Source organism: Sander lucioperca, chromosome 6, assembly GCF_008315115.2.
Source record: "Sander lucioperca isolate FBNREF2018 chromosome 6, SLUC_FBN_1.2, whole genome shotgun sequence".
Classification (NCBI taxonomy): domain Eukaryota; kingdom Metazoa; phylum Chordata; class Actinopteri; order Perciformes; family Percidae; genus Sander; species Sander lucioperca.
This window is the reverse complement of record NC_050178.1, coordinates 11,458,592-11,474,795: the sequence shown is the minus strand read 5'-3', so window position 1 is coordinate 11,474,795 and position 16,204 is coordinate 11,458,592. Positions and strand designations below refer to the sequence as shown.

General features: G+C 40.4%; 1 protein-coding gene across 8 annotated transcripts in view; it reads right to left on the bottom strand.

The window, feature by feature from the left end:
* Window positions 1-16,204, bottom strand: part of LOC116051459 (transcriptional enhancer factor TEF-5-like) — a 35,613-nt gene that overhangs the window by 18,553 nt on the left and 856 nt on the right. For all 8 annotated transcript variants that reach the window (XM_031301902.2, XM_031301906.2, XM_031301904.2 and 5 more), the window contains exon 3: window positions 2,172-2,426. In XM_031301902.2, coding sequence (XP_031157762.1) covers window positions 2,172-2,178 — 7 coding nt within the window. In that variant the 5' untranslated portion in view covers window positions 2,179-2,426. The remainder of the gene's footprint in view (window positions 1-2,171; window positions 2,427-16,204) is intronic.

Sequence of the window (16,204 nt, the reverse complement as noted above, 5' to 3'; positions counted from 1 at the left end):
TTGTGTCATTCTGGAAAAAAATGGAATAGAACAAATAAAATAATATTGGTACTTTTAAGCACATGTTCCTCAGGTCTGCCTAAAATGAAAATTTGAATGGTTTCATTAATTAAATGTAACTAAAAATGACTGCATTCATTACTGAATCACGTCAGAAATGCTTTGTGTAAACAGACTGAACATGGTATCATTAGTTTAGTCTGTTTTCTCATGTTAGATTAATCTGTCAATTTAGTCTATAAAATGTCAGAAAATAATGAAAAATGCCTATCATGAGATCCTTGAGATCAAGGTAATGTCTCAAAATGTCTTGTTTTGTCTAACCAACATTCCAAAAACCAAAAATGTTTAAGTAAAAACAATCTAAAATAGAGAAAATCAGAAAATAATCATATTTGGGAAGGTGGAATGAGCAAATGTTTGGCATTTTTGCTTGATAAATGACTGAAATGGTTAATGAATCAGAGCAAAAATTGCTATTGATTAAATTTTCTGTTGACTAATCAATCAATCCACTCCTTGTTTCCTCACTGTTAGGGCTCCTTAAGACAGGTTCAGAGTAACAACAGAAGCTGAAACAGTGGCTGAGTAATCTCAGGTATGTGCTTGTCCTTGAATATCCAAATGTGACGAATGTGAGGATGAGATTCCATCGCGGGTGAATCACACCAAAAGAATTCCATCTGTCAAGAGCCGAAAAGCAACCCCCAAAAAAGAAAAGAAACGTGCTTTGAAAAACAAACACTAATGCTTCTAAAATACACAGCCTGACTTGAGTGAAAATGATTGATGGGTTTTATGGTTGCTCTGAAGCCTGAATCAATTGCACGTTTTTGAGACATGGTGGACAATAATTAAAAAATTAAACAGGGGCGTCTCCCAAAAGGTTTATCGGTGTTTTAAGCCCCCAACGTCTCCTTCCAGGCAGCGCAATGGTTATGGTTATGGTTATGGTTAAGGTTAAGGTTAGGTGACTTGAAGTCAACGGACGCAGCGCTGCCTTGAAGTCGATTAGGCAATCGTTATGGTTAGGGTTAAGGTTAGGGTTAGGTGCCTTGAAGTCAACGGTCGCAGCGCTGCCTGGAAGGAGATGTTGGGGGCTTAAAACACCATCGAGTCTCACAAAGCATGGCTTGAGGCAGTTGAATTACGATGGTGAACATAATAACATAATTTCACAAAACCAAAAAGGTCTGTTGAGGATAACGGCATGTAAAACAGTAAAGAAGGCAGCATAGTTCCCTTCAATCAACATTTGCTTCAAATGCCAAATGTAATTAGGAGAGCGTGCTCTGTTGTAACAATAGGAATGGGAAAGTGGGATCAAAATAATGAAAGACAAATGCATTCAATTCCCTACACCTGTCAGTGATTCTACCAGAGAACTTGCCAACATCACCATCTGGAGGTTTTCAGGGCATTAAAGTCTCAACACCTGCAATTTAATGAACACACGGCAGGAAACAGCATAACTTTTCTGAAACCATATGGATGTTTAAAATCTTCGACATGCCAATGTGATGTTTTTTGTTCCCGAGTCTCGATTCACGCTGTGCTAATTGCCAATTTAACCGAGCCATCCAGCATCAAACGCAACACTTCTCCACAAACCAGCGCCAACCAGTCACCTACAGGCAAAAAAACTCTTCCAGCGGTACCGGTTTGTGGAGAAACAAGCACATGAAGTTCAGCGATCAAACACAAAGAGCAGGTTTTGCGACTGAAAGAGTAGCGAGGAAGAGAAGAGGCCATAAAACAGTGGGCATAAAGTACAGGCTGTAAATAAAAACAATGAAGAAAAGAGACGTGTTAATCAAAACGGAGAGAAGCTGAGATGCTCTCAGGACAGCAATAACCAGCTCTGAGAGTGCTGGTGTGACTGGAAGAACCTGCCTCTGGGTCACAACTCAACAGGTACAGACTCGTTAAAGAGAGCTCTGAGTGGAAAGAAAACATTCACTTCAGTGTCAAAGCTATGACATGAGCACAAGAGGAAGAAAAGTATTTTTCTCATTTCTTTTGAGGGCACTATGGTGGGTATTTGTTTTCTTTGAGCCACAAATCTCTGTGGAATGGGTGGTTTTCTCATTTTCGTGCATGCATTATGGGAATGATTTCCATGCAATTGTTGTTCTTTTGTTGCTCTGGCTGTTATTCAGTGTATTACTCACCATACATCTTCCCCTCATCTGACAGGATGATTTTCCTCCTGCCACAGGGAGGGTAGATGGCGAGGGCCTCCTGGAAGCTCTGCTCGATGTCCGGGCTCCACACGCCCTCGGCGTCCCCGTCAATGGTCTTGTCCTCGTTTTCCCCATCCAGCCCATCTTCTGGGCTACCGTTAGCACTCCACTCGTTGGACGCAATGGTGGCGGCTCCCCCTGGGCCCGACCCCGAGCCCCAAAATCAAAGGATCTGTAGGAGACCTGTGAAATGAAGATACAAGTTGCTTAGCTGTTTTTTATTTCATATTGATTTGAATTTAGCAAAGGTTATTCATTGTAATCATAATTACATAGCACACGATCCCAAACACTGTTGACAGTTTGAAACACAGGTAGTTTAGCCTTCTTTACCCAGACAGCAAGTAGAATTTCTTACTACCCATGACAACAGCAAATGAACAATGATTGGACAAATATCGTCTGTGCAGCCAAAGCCTGATATAGATTATGTGCTGTAGAGCTCCACTGTTGTCTTAATAGCATTCAAAACACATCAGTGAGCCACATTGTTGAGTCATGTCTCGTAACTATGAGCATGAGTACCGTGAGTCAATCCAACACACACTAACCTGGTGATTTAAATACTTATTAGCGCATCAAATCTGTATTGATCCGCGAGAATAATTTGCTAAAAACTACAGTGCCAAGCTCTTTTAGGAAATTACTTAGGCTCATTTAAGAATGAAACTTTATATTTGTGACCCATTTTTAAGGATTTATGTCTCTAAGTAGGACTTAATGGGCTTCAGTCTGAGTGCCACCGAGAGGGTAAGACAAGTCAGACAGTACTGAGAGGCGTACCGACGCATTGTTGGTTTTGTTCTATTCATGGGATATGCTGCCAAAAGCAAAAATCACCAAACGTATCCTTTAATGCATACATTGTTCATCTGATCTGAAAACAATCACCACCAAGTAATCAGAAGTGTGCTGTAATCATAGACTGGGTAAACCCAGCCCGATCTGCCGGCGATTTGATTTTGCCCTGCAGCTCAGGCTGGAAACCTGTATATTTTTCTATCCTGCTTCCGTTACAAATCTGCGGGGACCAATCACAAACTGGCTTATCCACCTAGCGTGCTATTGACGGGTTTAACACAATGACAATAGAGAAGCAATGGCAAGCAGCTTTTTGTTTACATTCAACATGGCGGCCACCGAAGCGCAGCAACCCGTTGATGCCGCTGTCGCTGCTGTTTTAAAAGATTTCAAAAGGCTAGTTACAAGTTTTCTCTGAATACAGAACAGAAACTTGCCCTGGAACAATTCCTACAAAAGAAGGATGTGTTTGCCTTACTACCAACCAGCTTTGGTAAAAAGCCTAATTTACCAGCTAGCCCCACTAGTGGCCAAAAGAATGGAGCTCAGCTACGTCACCCGGATCGTTGGTCTGATTGGTTGAAGGACTATCCAATTGCGTACAGAGTCATTTGAACTATGCCCGTTGATCACGCCTCTTGTACAGTAGAAAATACAGAGCAGACTCCCCAGACTAATGTTCAATCTTAAAAGATTGAGCTTGGTCTGGTGATAGCTAGACTACTGTAATCAGCCATAATTTCATATTTTTAATCTCTGCTTAAACCTCGATATGTACAGTTTAGCAACACTAGAAAAGTCAATCAAAAGTTGTGTTTTCATTCAATTGTCAAGCAGACTTTTGGTCAGGAATTTGGTTCAATTGAGTATGTTTTTCAAGTCTGCTAGTATTTGCCATGTTTCATGCTGTTTGGAGACGAAGACAAAATAATTAAATATCCGAGAAGACGTCGACAGCGGGAAAAAATGATGATCAGTCATGTACAGTAAGTTAAATGTTCGCTACATCATAACTTATTTGGCAAAAGCGTTTCTTATCCCATTTAGCGAATCAACTCTTTTTCGACGAAGGCAAAAACCACATCAAGCGAGCATGAAAACGTTTTTGTGCAATTGAGGAAGTTTTATTGATTTTGCTGATCCATCCAGCTTTTCTAATGCGATACTTTAAAATGCATGAATGGAAAAATAGTAAGTTTGTTTTTAGCCGCAGAAAATCCCCGAAATATTGTGTCAATTTTCGTCACAGTCGGAAATGCAGGTCATGTGATGCCATGTGGCAAACAAATCAATTACTATGAATAAAGTGTCTTGTCTCACAACATAACATTCAAAACAGACTTTTTGTTTAGCTATATCATACTGTATAAGCCACCATTTGTCTTATCAACATATTCATTTTGTGACATTCATGTGTGGTGGAACTCGGCCAGAGTATGCGGAAGCCTGAAAAACCTTATTTGGTGTTGTGCTGGATGAACAAGTTTCATGAATCTTGGAAAGATATTCTCCGAATACATCAACTGTTGCTTCACCTCTAAACACAATGAACTGTGATAGCAAGCAAACAAACAGGTCAGCACACTGAACGGCTTTCTTACTTTGCTTCCTTGTTTTCTATTTCTGATGCAACAGTGCCGATATCCCCAAGAAAATCTCAACTAAATCATTCAATAAGGCAATACAATCCAGGAAAACGTGGAGAATCAATTTGATAATATTCAATTCAATTATGTCTACAACTTAATTAGCATTCCATACTGTGTGAATTTAATCCCTGGTGAATTTGTCTACTATTTTATTCTTTAGAAAAATACATAAAGTGAATTATTTGTGGCCCAGAGCTGTGTGAGTTCATGTAAAGTAGTCAAGTAAAGTAATGTTATTCATCCATAGGTCACTACTTTGGCTTTCTTTGACATTTCCTTTATTGCAGTCATTAAATTTGTATGAATAAACAATGCTAACCGTATTTGTTACTATAATTTCCTAGATTTTATTTCTCTGAAATAGCCAAATGAATTCAAGATATTCCATAAAACAAAGTTTAAAAGACCTCACTAATCAGCGCTGGCCTCAAAGAATTCTTGTGGTGTGGGAACTGTGTCCCAGTGTGGTTGGCTTATGGCTGACTGCAGGCAAAGATCTTAAGTATTTTTCAAGCTGCCTTTTCAGCATTGTATTGTTTCTGAAATGGAAGTCTATGAGGTAACCACGATCCTCCCAGGATGCTTGTGTTTCTGCTTTAGCATTTCTGCAGATGCTGACAAAAATGAAGTATAATTGATGAATACAGAGTTATATTATATTAACATTTAGAGTCTATATGATAGAATGTTACATGATCTCTTTCCAGCAGTTTTCTTCCATTAGAAGTCATATTTGACCTCTCTCAGAAGGTTTTGCACAGTTAGGGAGTCCAATATTAACAGTATGATTTGTGTAACAAAAAGATCAAATTAAGTTTGTCTTAAAATGTGATTTGCACTTCTAACTTTATTTGGAAAAATAATATCAAACATTTGAAAACAATCAGTAAAAATCAGTGAAAATCTTGTTCTCAAGGCCACATACTGTAAGTTTGTATGGGTATTCATACCAAAACTGTGCAGCCAATACCTTGTTTTATTTTATCTGGTTATATGATGATGATGATTATGATGATGATGATGATAGCCCTGAAATCTCCCTCAGCTTATCTCTCAGTATTTAGAAAGATTTTTTATGATGGCTGCGAGAACCACAAACAAGAAAAAAAGCAGAGGTGGAAGATTAGTGATACTTCCTTTCTCTTCCCATCATCATCTAACAGGAATTACAAAAGATCAAAAGGACAGTAGATCATGATATCGTGATATTCTACCACATGCCACATACGCCATGAAATTTATGGACGTCACTGAACCCAAACCAGAGTTTGACAAACATTCACAAGTCAAGCTGCTAATTTTAGCTGAGAGGGTATTGGTTATGGCAGACCCTTTGCACCCTTACACCCTTTGCAACAGGGTCACGCTGTTAAAACTCAACACTGAAACTGAGCACTCATCAGCAGCTCCAGTGATCCATGTTTGTCCTCACAGATCACACGGCTGGAGTTAGGGTTAGTTTAATCATAATCTGTACTTGCTCTGACACTTAATAAAACTCAGCATCCCAAAGACAATAACAAAAAATACACAGTCACGTGGATATGCAAGTAAATAAATAGAGCTGCAACGATAAGTCAATTTGTCGTTTAGTCCTTCAACTAAATATGAATTTGCATTTTTCAAAGAAAGAAATGCCAGAAGTTATGTGGTTCTAGATTTTAAACTTTGAGAATTTTCTGCTTATTTTTTACTTGTATTAAAGTAAAATGAATGTGTTTTCTTAGAGCTGCAAATAATGAGAAGTTTCATTAGTTCTCGATTAATAGTCTATAAAAATAATTTTAATTTCCAAAAGCCCAAGATGACGTCTTCAATTTTCTTGTTTTATTCAACCAACAGTCCAAAACCCAAAAATACTCAGTTTACTATTATGCAAAAAGAAGAGCATCAAATGTGAGAAGCTGGAACCAGCAACTATTTGTAATTTTTGCTGGAAAAATGACTAAAACAATTATTCAATTAACAAAATAGTTGCAAATTAACTTTTTGACTAATAGCTCAAGTTTACATATGTCACCTTTGACTCTGAACTTCTTCTTTTTTTGCCCAAAGCACACATTATACATGTGTTGACATGGCATTAGCCATAATGATTTTTACTTATTATTTCATTGTCTGGCTGTCAGCAGCCTGTCTGTTGGTATATCTTGGCACAAAGAGCTATTAACATCAAGTGTAACCCTTACATACACATTTCTTTCACAACCTCAAGTACAGCAGATGCAGTTTGTGTTGCCTGGTGTGAAAATGTCTTTCAGGCAGCCCAAAGTATTTTATTACAGAATGCACAGGTGCTGTGGGGCAACAGCTTCAGTACAGCCAGGGCAATAATCAAAGACTGGTGGCACAGTGAGGGAGGGAAGGAGGGTGGGCCGGCCGCTCTATTGTTTATCTCTAATTATAGCAGAGAAAACATTGCAAACCTCCTCCGCACTGCAAGCTGTGAAGAGCAGCACACGGTGCTCAGTGTAACACGGAGATCTGACGACCTCAATGGAGCTCCGAGTGCTCACAGGAGTGTGTTCAAGTGAAGGGCTGCTAAAAGAGAGGCTCTTCGCCGAGAGAGGGGCCTGAATTCCAGACATGTCCTTATTAAGAAAGGGCTGCGAGTGCTCACTGTTTCTCCTCCTGCCTCCCTTGTGTCAACTAAACGTCCTCCCTCCCTCCCTCCCTCCCTCCTCCGCCGCCACCCCCCCACCACCCCCGCCCCCCTTCCACCCAACGCTCAGAACGTCTCTACCCAAATAAGGACAGGAGACCAGTGGATGCATGTATGGGAGGAGTGGGTGGTGGGTGGGTGGGTGGGTTGGTTGGTTGGTTGGAGAGCAGAGGGGGGAAAGGGGGTGTGTATGTGGGGTGGGGGTGTTGTCCAATTTAGGCGTCCACTTTGGGGTCTGGAAAACAGTGGGATTGTTCCAGCTGGAATGCAACATCAGCAGTGAACACGCTCAGAGCTCAGACTAGAGGCAGGGCATTGTCAGTGGAGCCATTTCTCAATACATCCTCTAGTGGAGTCACAGGATTTCAAATCTGGACAATAGTCACGACTTCATGATAAAAGTGAGCGGTAAATAAAGTTACAAAGACAGTTTTATGGACTCAGCAACTGCTAGTTTGACTCAAGACGGAGGCTTTGGAATTCAGTTCTCTGACACGATTTACTGCCAGCATGTCATTTGAAAAGAAAAGCTGTTGTAATTAACATATTGATTACATTAGAAACACACACACTGTATTGTCTCTTTGAGCCAAGTTTGGGTGAGAAACTCCACAACATAGTAATGACTCACACAGCTAAATAAACTGCAGACACACAGAGCTGAACACACAGTACGATACATAGACACCTATAGATAACTTAAAAAAATCAAACTAACTACATTAATCGATCAACAGAAAATAAATCTGCAGCTGTCTTGATAATCTAATTAATCATTTAAGTCATTTTTCAGCTTCTCTATTGTATGGATTTGCTGTTTCTCTCTGTATGTGATAATACATTGAATATCTTTAGGTTTTGGGCTGATGGTCAAACAAAAAAAGAAAATTTGATGACACAAATTAGCCTTTAGGAAATTCTGATCCTCTGAACTTTTTTCACTATTTTCATATAAACCCAAATGTGTAACGGATTGATCGAGAAACTAATCTCCAGATTAATGGATAATGAAAACAATTCTTAGCTGAAGGCCTAGTGCCAAGCACAAACCTGTGTGTAAGACTCCTTCAGGCGGCTGCCAGATGGGAGGGTTTATAGAAGATCTTGATTGAATGACACCCTGCTCCCACATTTAACACACAAAAACCAGGGACACACCTCCCCTCCCGCTTTCTGGGAGTCAGGCCATTAGAGCAACATGCAACAGAATTCCAATGTGCAGCAGGAATAACGCTGCAAAAGCTATGCGCCTCGCACATTCATTCAAACGGCACCATTCATGCACCACAATCCCTCTTCCCATTTTCCCAGCCCTGAACGGAGCGATCGCATTGCAGTCTGTTTTCAGCAATCGGCTTATCTCCGCTACGACTCCATCCATGAACCAACCAGAGTTTATTGGCACCGCACTGAGTTTCCTTTTTTTCTCTTCCTAGACAGGATTGTGTGCGGTGAAATGTCCCAATGAATTCCAGTAATTCTACTGAGTCCCTCTGATGCTGCCAGGTCACATGGAGGAAAGCTGTCGGTATAACCCAAATCAGGAAAGGGATTCCAGCGCAGGCATTTGTTTAAGTGTGCCACACAGTGTAGGAAATCCCTTACAAACACCTACAGGCAGGGAAACAAACAGAGCCTGTGTGTTTCAGTAATAGCAAGTGGATGGCATGACATTCAGGCGTTGACACAATAACACGTATTTACTCAGAGAGAGCAGATTTTTTTCTCTCACATTGCCAGTTTTTATTCCTCAATTTTATCTTCCAATGAACATGAGATCATCTTGGTTCTCTCAGATGCACCAACCAGATGGGTTTTTACTTACGCAGTGGAATTCCAAGACTACAGTGGGGCAAGACTTTGAGTCAAAATTACTCTGTCATGTCTCATGATTTTTATGGCCTGATGGCAACATCTCTTCTCCAGTCCTCTAGTAAGAAAGGAAGATTCGTCGAACCTCGGAACGTTTTAAGACCAAACAGGGTGGATCATAAAAATAAATTTGGAGACAAAACACCCCCCCCCCCCCGTCAGAGCCATGCGAGCCCATTGATCTAGGACCGTAGTATGAGTACGAAAAACAACAGTTAGGCAGAGTGTGTGTACAGTAAGTGACTTGTAAGTTCTACATTTTATGCTTCTGCTGTTAATTTTACACATTATTTCATTCTGAGGATAAGTGTTTCCAAACTTTAACTGTGGTTTGTCAATGCAACTGAGTTTCAACAGAAACTTCTCGTGAGCAAAACAACAGATCGAGAAACTTTAATTTTAATGATGTCGAGCCAGCCTGAGCTGGATGCATAAAGACATAGGATGTTTGATGTTACTCCTTAAAAAAAATGCTGTAAATACCAAAAGGCTACACAACAAACATATACAGACAGAAAAGTTGGGGCAGAAAAACTTCTGGTGCTTCTTGCTTTGTGGGACGGAGCAGGAGGCTCAAATGACAACAAATAAAAGAGGCCGCCATGTTTATGCACCTGGTCCATCGGATTGAAGATGCATAGGGTCACATTTGGAACTTGGTGTTAAACAGAAAAAAAATAATTGGAGACCGAATGTTGCTCATGGTACATTCTCTCAGGTGCTTTGAAGAACAGTGCACCAGCTGTCATCGAGCATCTCATCTTTGTTCTGCTGTACATGTACTGTACTCTGCTCAAAACAAAGCCGTACGATGAGCACTAAACCTTTAACAGGTTAACATTAAAAAAATGTTTTTTTCAAGAGATCAGATAATGTAGACTTAGTAGTTGGTATGGTAGAAATTTTCAACCTGTTTTAATGCATCAGAGGAAGTACATGCGTATAAAGAATTTGTTTTGGTGCTAGTGTTAATATAGTCTATACTGATGTCGCTCATTTTCGGCCGGATGTCCGTCACCTTCCGCTTTCTTTGTGTTGGCATTCTAAACTCCAGTGGATTTCTGAGGACTATGGTTAACTGCTTCTCAGATCTCTGCAGGGTAAATCCAGACAGCTAGCTAGACTATCTGTCCAATCTGAGTTTTCTGTTGCACAACTAAAACAACTTTGAACGAGCACATGTTCCACCAAAACAAGTTCCTTCCTGAGGCTATTTTGCAGAGGCACCGTTATTGTGTCCGGCCCTTAGCACTGCCCAAGACGATTGTGATTGGTTTAAAGAAATGCCAATAAACCAGAGCAAGTTTTTCTCCCATCCCGGAATGCTGTGTGGACTAGCCAGACCCTCCTCCGCAGCGCTGAGGAGATAGGTCTGGCAATGCGAGACTAGTGTTATTAAAATACAATAAAAGTACAATAAAAGCTGCATATAGATACAACTTGGTAACTTAAACCTGCATTAATAGATTTTTTCAGCTCTGTTTTGGTCTCCATCAACTTTTGAGGGATATATCTGGCTCTTTAGCCGCTGAATGCTCCACTGTGTTCAGTGACTAGTTGCAAACTGTATCTGTCTGCCGTTTGGTGTTGAACAGGTGGTGTACACAGTGGCTTTATCAGAGTTTGTTTCCTAAAAACAACGCTGATGAGAGGATTTAAGCTGAACCAAAACAGTAAAGAGCTGTTCTGTAGAGCTGAGGCGATAATCAACCCACTGTTCATCACTATAAGTCAATCCTTCAATAAGTGAGTCCTTACATGGTAAACAAGGTCATCAAAATATAACATGCGGATGGTAGCAGCTTTAAGAAAGCTTATAAAACAAAACATTGCTTTTACTGCCTTTGATTCATCCAAATCTTTTATGTTATTTCTCGTTATCATGGTAAATACAGTATTTGGTCATATCACAAACAAACACTACATGAAAATCAGCCTCCCACTCCTGTCCGTAACTCTGGACACTTCCATTACCGTGACTCAAATCTACTGACTCATGTCCCAAAGCAGACTGTTAACAGATTCCCTTCAAATCTGTCTCTTCCACTGTTGAGCCATCAAGCCTGTTGTGTTTGTCTCTCCATCACATGCCTACTGGCATAATGTATGTACCTCTGTCTGTTTGTTAACCAATACACTACAGGATTTGTTCCTGTCTTTACAAATGCAGCCTTTGTTAAGCTGCTGCTCGAGTTGGGACACCTGTTGGCAAAGAACAGACCCCTGCTGGCAGCCGAAAGCCCCCCTGCTTAGCTGAGAGTTAAACACTCCTCCAACGAATTTAACTTTTTATACACAGTAACAAATCCACAGCCTAAAAACTCCTCCACACGTCTTGTTAAGGTTGAGGGGTGCTCACAGATGTCACACTGAGACCCCATACACACACACACACACACACACACACACACACACACAGACACAAACACACTCCTGACAGGGGAAACAACAGGACTTGGTGGCAGAAGGAGCAGCTGCTCTCTAAGGTCAGATTACAGATAAAGAAAACATTTAAAGTTCCAGGCCAGGGAAGCTACTCTCTGACAAGAACTGGAGACACTGCCTTATTCCTCCTGACACACAGAAACGCACACAGAGGCATTCACAGCAAATGCACATGTTAAACCATATTACTGCTCCTTCGAAATGAAAGGTGATGAGCTGGCTTACTGTAAGTGTCAGCCTGTCTGCTCAAAGACTGCCGCCACTGCCTTCTTCAGACTCATGAAAGCAAGAGCCCCATCTCCCCAAAAAAAAAGAGAAAAGAAATCAGAGTCACCTCCCTCCCCTCTCCCTCTTGTGTCTGTGTTTGGCCCTAATAAATTCTCTCCAGCTCCTCCAATAACTTCCTCCTACTTCCTATCTGGCACGGCGCTCAGGAAACAATCAGAGCTGAGAGTGAGAGGAGGGCTGGACAGCCAACAGCTCACACGGCAAGAAGGCAGAAAGAGAAGCAGAGGGAAAAGTTAAGACAAACGCACACACAAACACACAAACACAAACACACACACACACACACACACCACATGCTCCCCTTGTCAAGTCAAACATTTGCAGTTTGATACCAGCTGCATGCCCAAGAAAAACAATAATGTTCAGAGTAACGTCTTGCACGCACAAATGAAAATGTGTGAAAGTGATCTGAGTTGGAAGACACTCTCATACATTTTCCAAACATTTACATCATGAAACTCACCACAACTGATTCTTATTTGTTGTTTTCTCATAAACAAATCACACCGCATGGAAACAGGCTAACTCATCGGAGGTAAGGAGAGGTTACTGGTTTCCTACATGAGTCACTGAGAGACTCAGGCGGATAAATGAGTATCACACGTCGAACCAGAGCCTGAACATAAGGCCTAATTCATTCATTCATTGTTCTATTTTAATGCTGGGCGCTGCTGGCTATGTGGTCTACCTTGAATTTTCACACTTTTAAGAGAATTAAGCCTAAATCCAGCTAAAGAGGGAAAGACTGACACAAAATGGGGCGAGTGCGCCAGAATGCTTTTTTTTTTCTTTTTTTTTTTATAGCCTGAATCAGCATTTTAATCGGAAATTTTCCAGAGAACGCAGCGGAGAAGCCATTCTAGACTGAATTGGTCATTTTGTGGTGAGGGGAGCGGTTTGAAGCCATAATCTGTGAAACCTTTAAGACATGCATAACTTTGCAGCAGAATGCACCAGCCAATAAGTCATCTAAGCATAAATTGTGGAACAAGGCTTTAAAAGCAGTCATGGCTTTGATCAGGGCCATATAGAGGGGATTTTCACAAGGAAAAACTATGATTAGACATAACAAACTGAACCAGAGAGGAAACTTGTTGCATGTATGTACATACACTCATAAAGGCCCAATCAACCTTAAAATCCCTGGGACACCTGTGTGGTTTTTTTGTTTGTTTTTTTTATATTAGGAGTAACCAAAACGAATAACTGTGCTGCAGACAGATATCTTCCCCCAACCCAAAACACTCTGAGCAAAGGGATTAAAGGGGTTTCACATGAGTGCCCTTGGGTCACTGGAGCTCCAGTGCGACAAACAGGCGTCACATACACACACACGTCTCCGAAAAACCAGAAGGGCTTAGTGAGCCTCATGTTATCTATAATGGAGGCTGGAGGAGCCACAGACGCTGGCAAACATACCCTCACAGACATTTGTTTTCTGAGCTCTTCCTCTTTAGAGCACATTTATGTGGAACATCACTCCTAACAGTTGGTCGCCAGAGGAAGAACAACTAAAACGTTTAGCAACTTGGGGACATCTGACACAAAGACTATACTGTTCTAGGCCACTCCCCGGCTCCTCCCCTGAGTGGTCCGAATAGGAGGCCAGAAATCTTATCTGTTAAAACCTCATGGTTTGGAGGATATGTAAACATGTGCAGTGCATTAACGTGAATACAATGTTGATGCATTGTGTAACTGGGGACTTTGAGAGTGAATTAACTGGTATATGTTTAAAGACATATTTGAATGGTGCTAGAGCATGCAGCACTTTTTGTTTTATCACTGTAATAAATAGCTCAAAGCACAATATGCTCTTCATCGACACAACGGCACTCTTTAACCCAAGTGCTGCTAGTTAGCGTCAGACTGCATATTGTATTCCAGATTGTCATTAAATGCCCTTCTGCTGAGAGCTGCAGGCTTTTTCTCCAAGGCCCTCTGTGTGCTCACCACGCAGACATAAGTGGTATTTGTTCAGATCTGGGTTGACAGAGGGGCAAGTGTCCACCATTTGGACGAGCACTTCTGGGGATGGTGCTAAAAAGCAACCAACGTCTGAACAAATGGGGGGGGGGGGAGAGCTCATTAGCCGTTCTTCTGTGGGTTTAACACAAACGGGTGAAGCTGCCACTGACAAACGGTCAACAGACCTGTGCCCGAGTAAACACTCCGCAGAGCAAAGAAAGGATGCACTTTAGCGCTGGAATCAGCAGAGCGCTGCATATGATTCGAAATACCTACAGTTTCGTTACAGTACAGTTTCTGTTTAAACATAGGTTTTAAAAATCAAAACCATCAGGAGCAAAACAGATTTCATTTTTGACCTCATGAAGAGAACACATGCTCATTAACTCTTTCTTTCGATAAACAGCCCAAAGGAACACAGCTGGGGAGTAGAGGGAGAGAAAACGGCCACTTTAAGGGGATATTACCCCAAGTAATCTAATTGACCTCCATGACATGGGTAAAGCTGTAAAACTTTCCCTTCGCATTTAACTTTTGTACATGCTAAATCCACAACGGCTGAGAAACATGTATTAGTATTTTCAAGGAGTGTGGGGGGGGGGGGACCACATTGTACATTGGGAGGCCTGATGCATTCATGCCGCATGAAAACAATGAAGGGGAATCTGTCGGAGCAGCAGAATGCTTAATCCTTTCCAGATTTACCCATCAGCATCAAAATCTATTATTAGCCATCTTGGCATGTCTCATTTACCAAGGACACATTGTTTAGTCGTACTGGTTGGTCGTTTTGTTTCAGAACATCACTTCCACATGTTAATAGAATGTAATCCTCAAACTTGTGGATTTTGCCTCTCAACCGTGACCTAACATGACCAACAGGCCTACGATATCTGATCATCTTCTTTATCAAAGACTGTAGCCTCAAACACACACAAAGAGCTCACCAAAAGCCTGTCGTATTTGCACTCACAGCCATATGGAATGACGACAGAGCTATAAAAACGCTTCCCTTGTTGCACAATTTTTGTTTCCCCACAAACTTGGTGAATATATTAAAATAATGTATAAAATATTAAATTGAAAATATCACATTTTTATAACTTTGAGGAATGTTGCTGCAGTAAAATCAGACCGCAAGAGACAGGCAGCAGGCAAACAGAAATGTTAACAGGTTATTCTGCTCGCTGGGACCAACCTGACATACTGCATTCTGTTGTTTAGTCAAACCTGTTGACTGGCAGTGACTTAACTCTGAAACTCATTTGACTGTTTAAACACTAACATGTCGTTTATTTTTACATTTTCTAATCTGCCAAAACATTTGGCTCCGTCATAAAAATAAATAATAATGTTAACCTGAGCCGTGAACTAACAAAACGCACTGAGAACAGGTGTAGTCTGACGTGGACCTTATATAATTATACAATTAGCTCGCATACATATCCATACATCTCAAATCCTCACCTATGAATTATGTACTTAGAAGGACTTAGCGGAGTATCATCGCATGCTCTGTTTATTGGCACGGGAGAAAGAAGTAAAAAGGAGAGAAAGAAAAGATAGCTAGATAGATAGCTAGATAGATAGATAGACAGATATTAAACATCTATCTGCTTAAAATTTAAATAATGGCATGCTAAACAAACGTTATTAGAAATAAAAAAAAAAAATTAAGATACTATTCATCAATATAAAAGGACATTATGTTTGTGCCGTAATTCTTGGTAAGAAGTCACAAAAGCCTATTTCTTTTTACATAAATGTTGTTTATCTGTCACTTATTTCTTATGGCTTCAGAATTTCTTTTAAATTGACAAAAGTAAAACGTTTGAAGAAAAGAAAAAAAAATCATATAGGGGTTTTTCTTTTGTGTTCAGCTTATAAACTAATACAGGAGGTTTGGTCTAAATATCGACATAATAGCAGTGATGCAACATAAATCCTTTTGGTATGCAGAAGTGTAGTTCCAAGCCTACACACTGGCTTTACTTTATACTTGCCATTTGTTTGTAGATTTGTAAATCTGCTGGTGTTCTGTAGTTCATACTATAAATTGTGTTCCGTGTTCATATCTGTCTGTTTATCAGTTTTGTTTTCTAATCTAAAAACAATAAGACAGTACAATTATGATATTATTTTACAAATGAGTGTCTTGATAAAACATGTCCATCTTAAAAAGAGATGAAAATGTTGTGAAAATGGAAATGTATTAAATTAAAATCTCATCACTGCCAGACAAAAAACTAAAGAGAATGTACATGTGTAGCTAAATC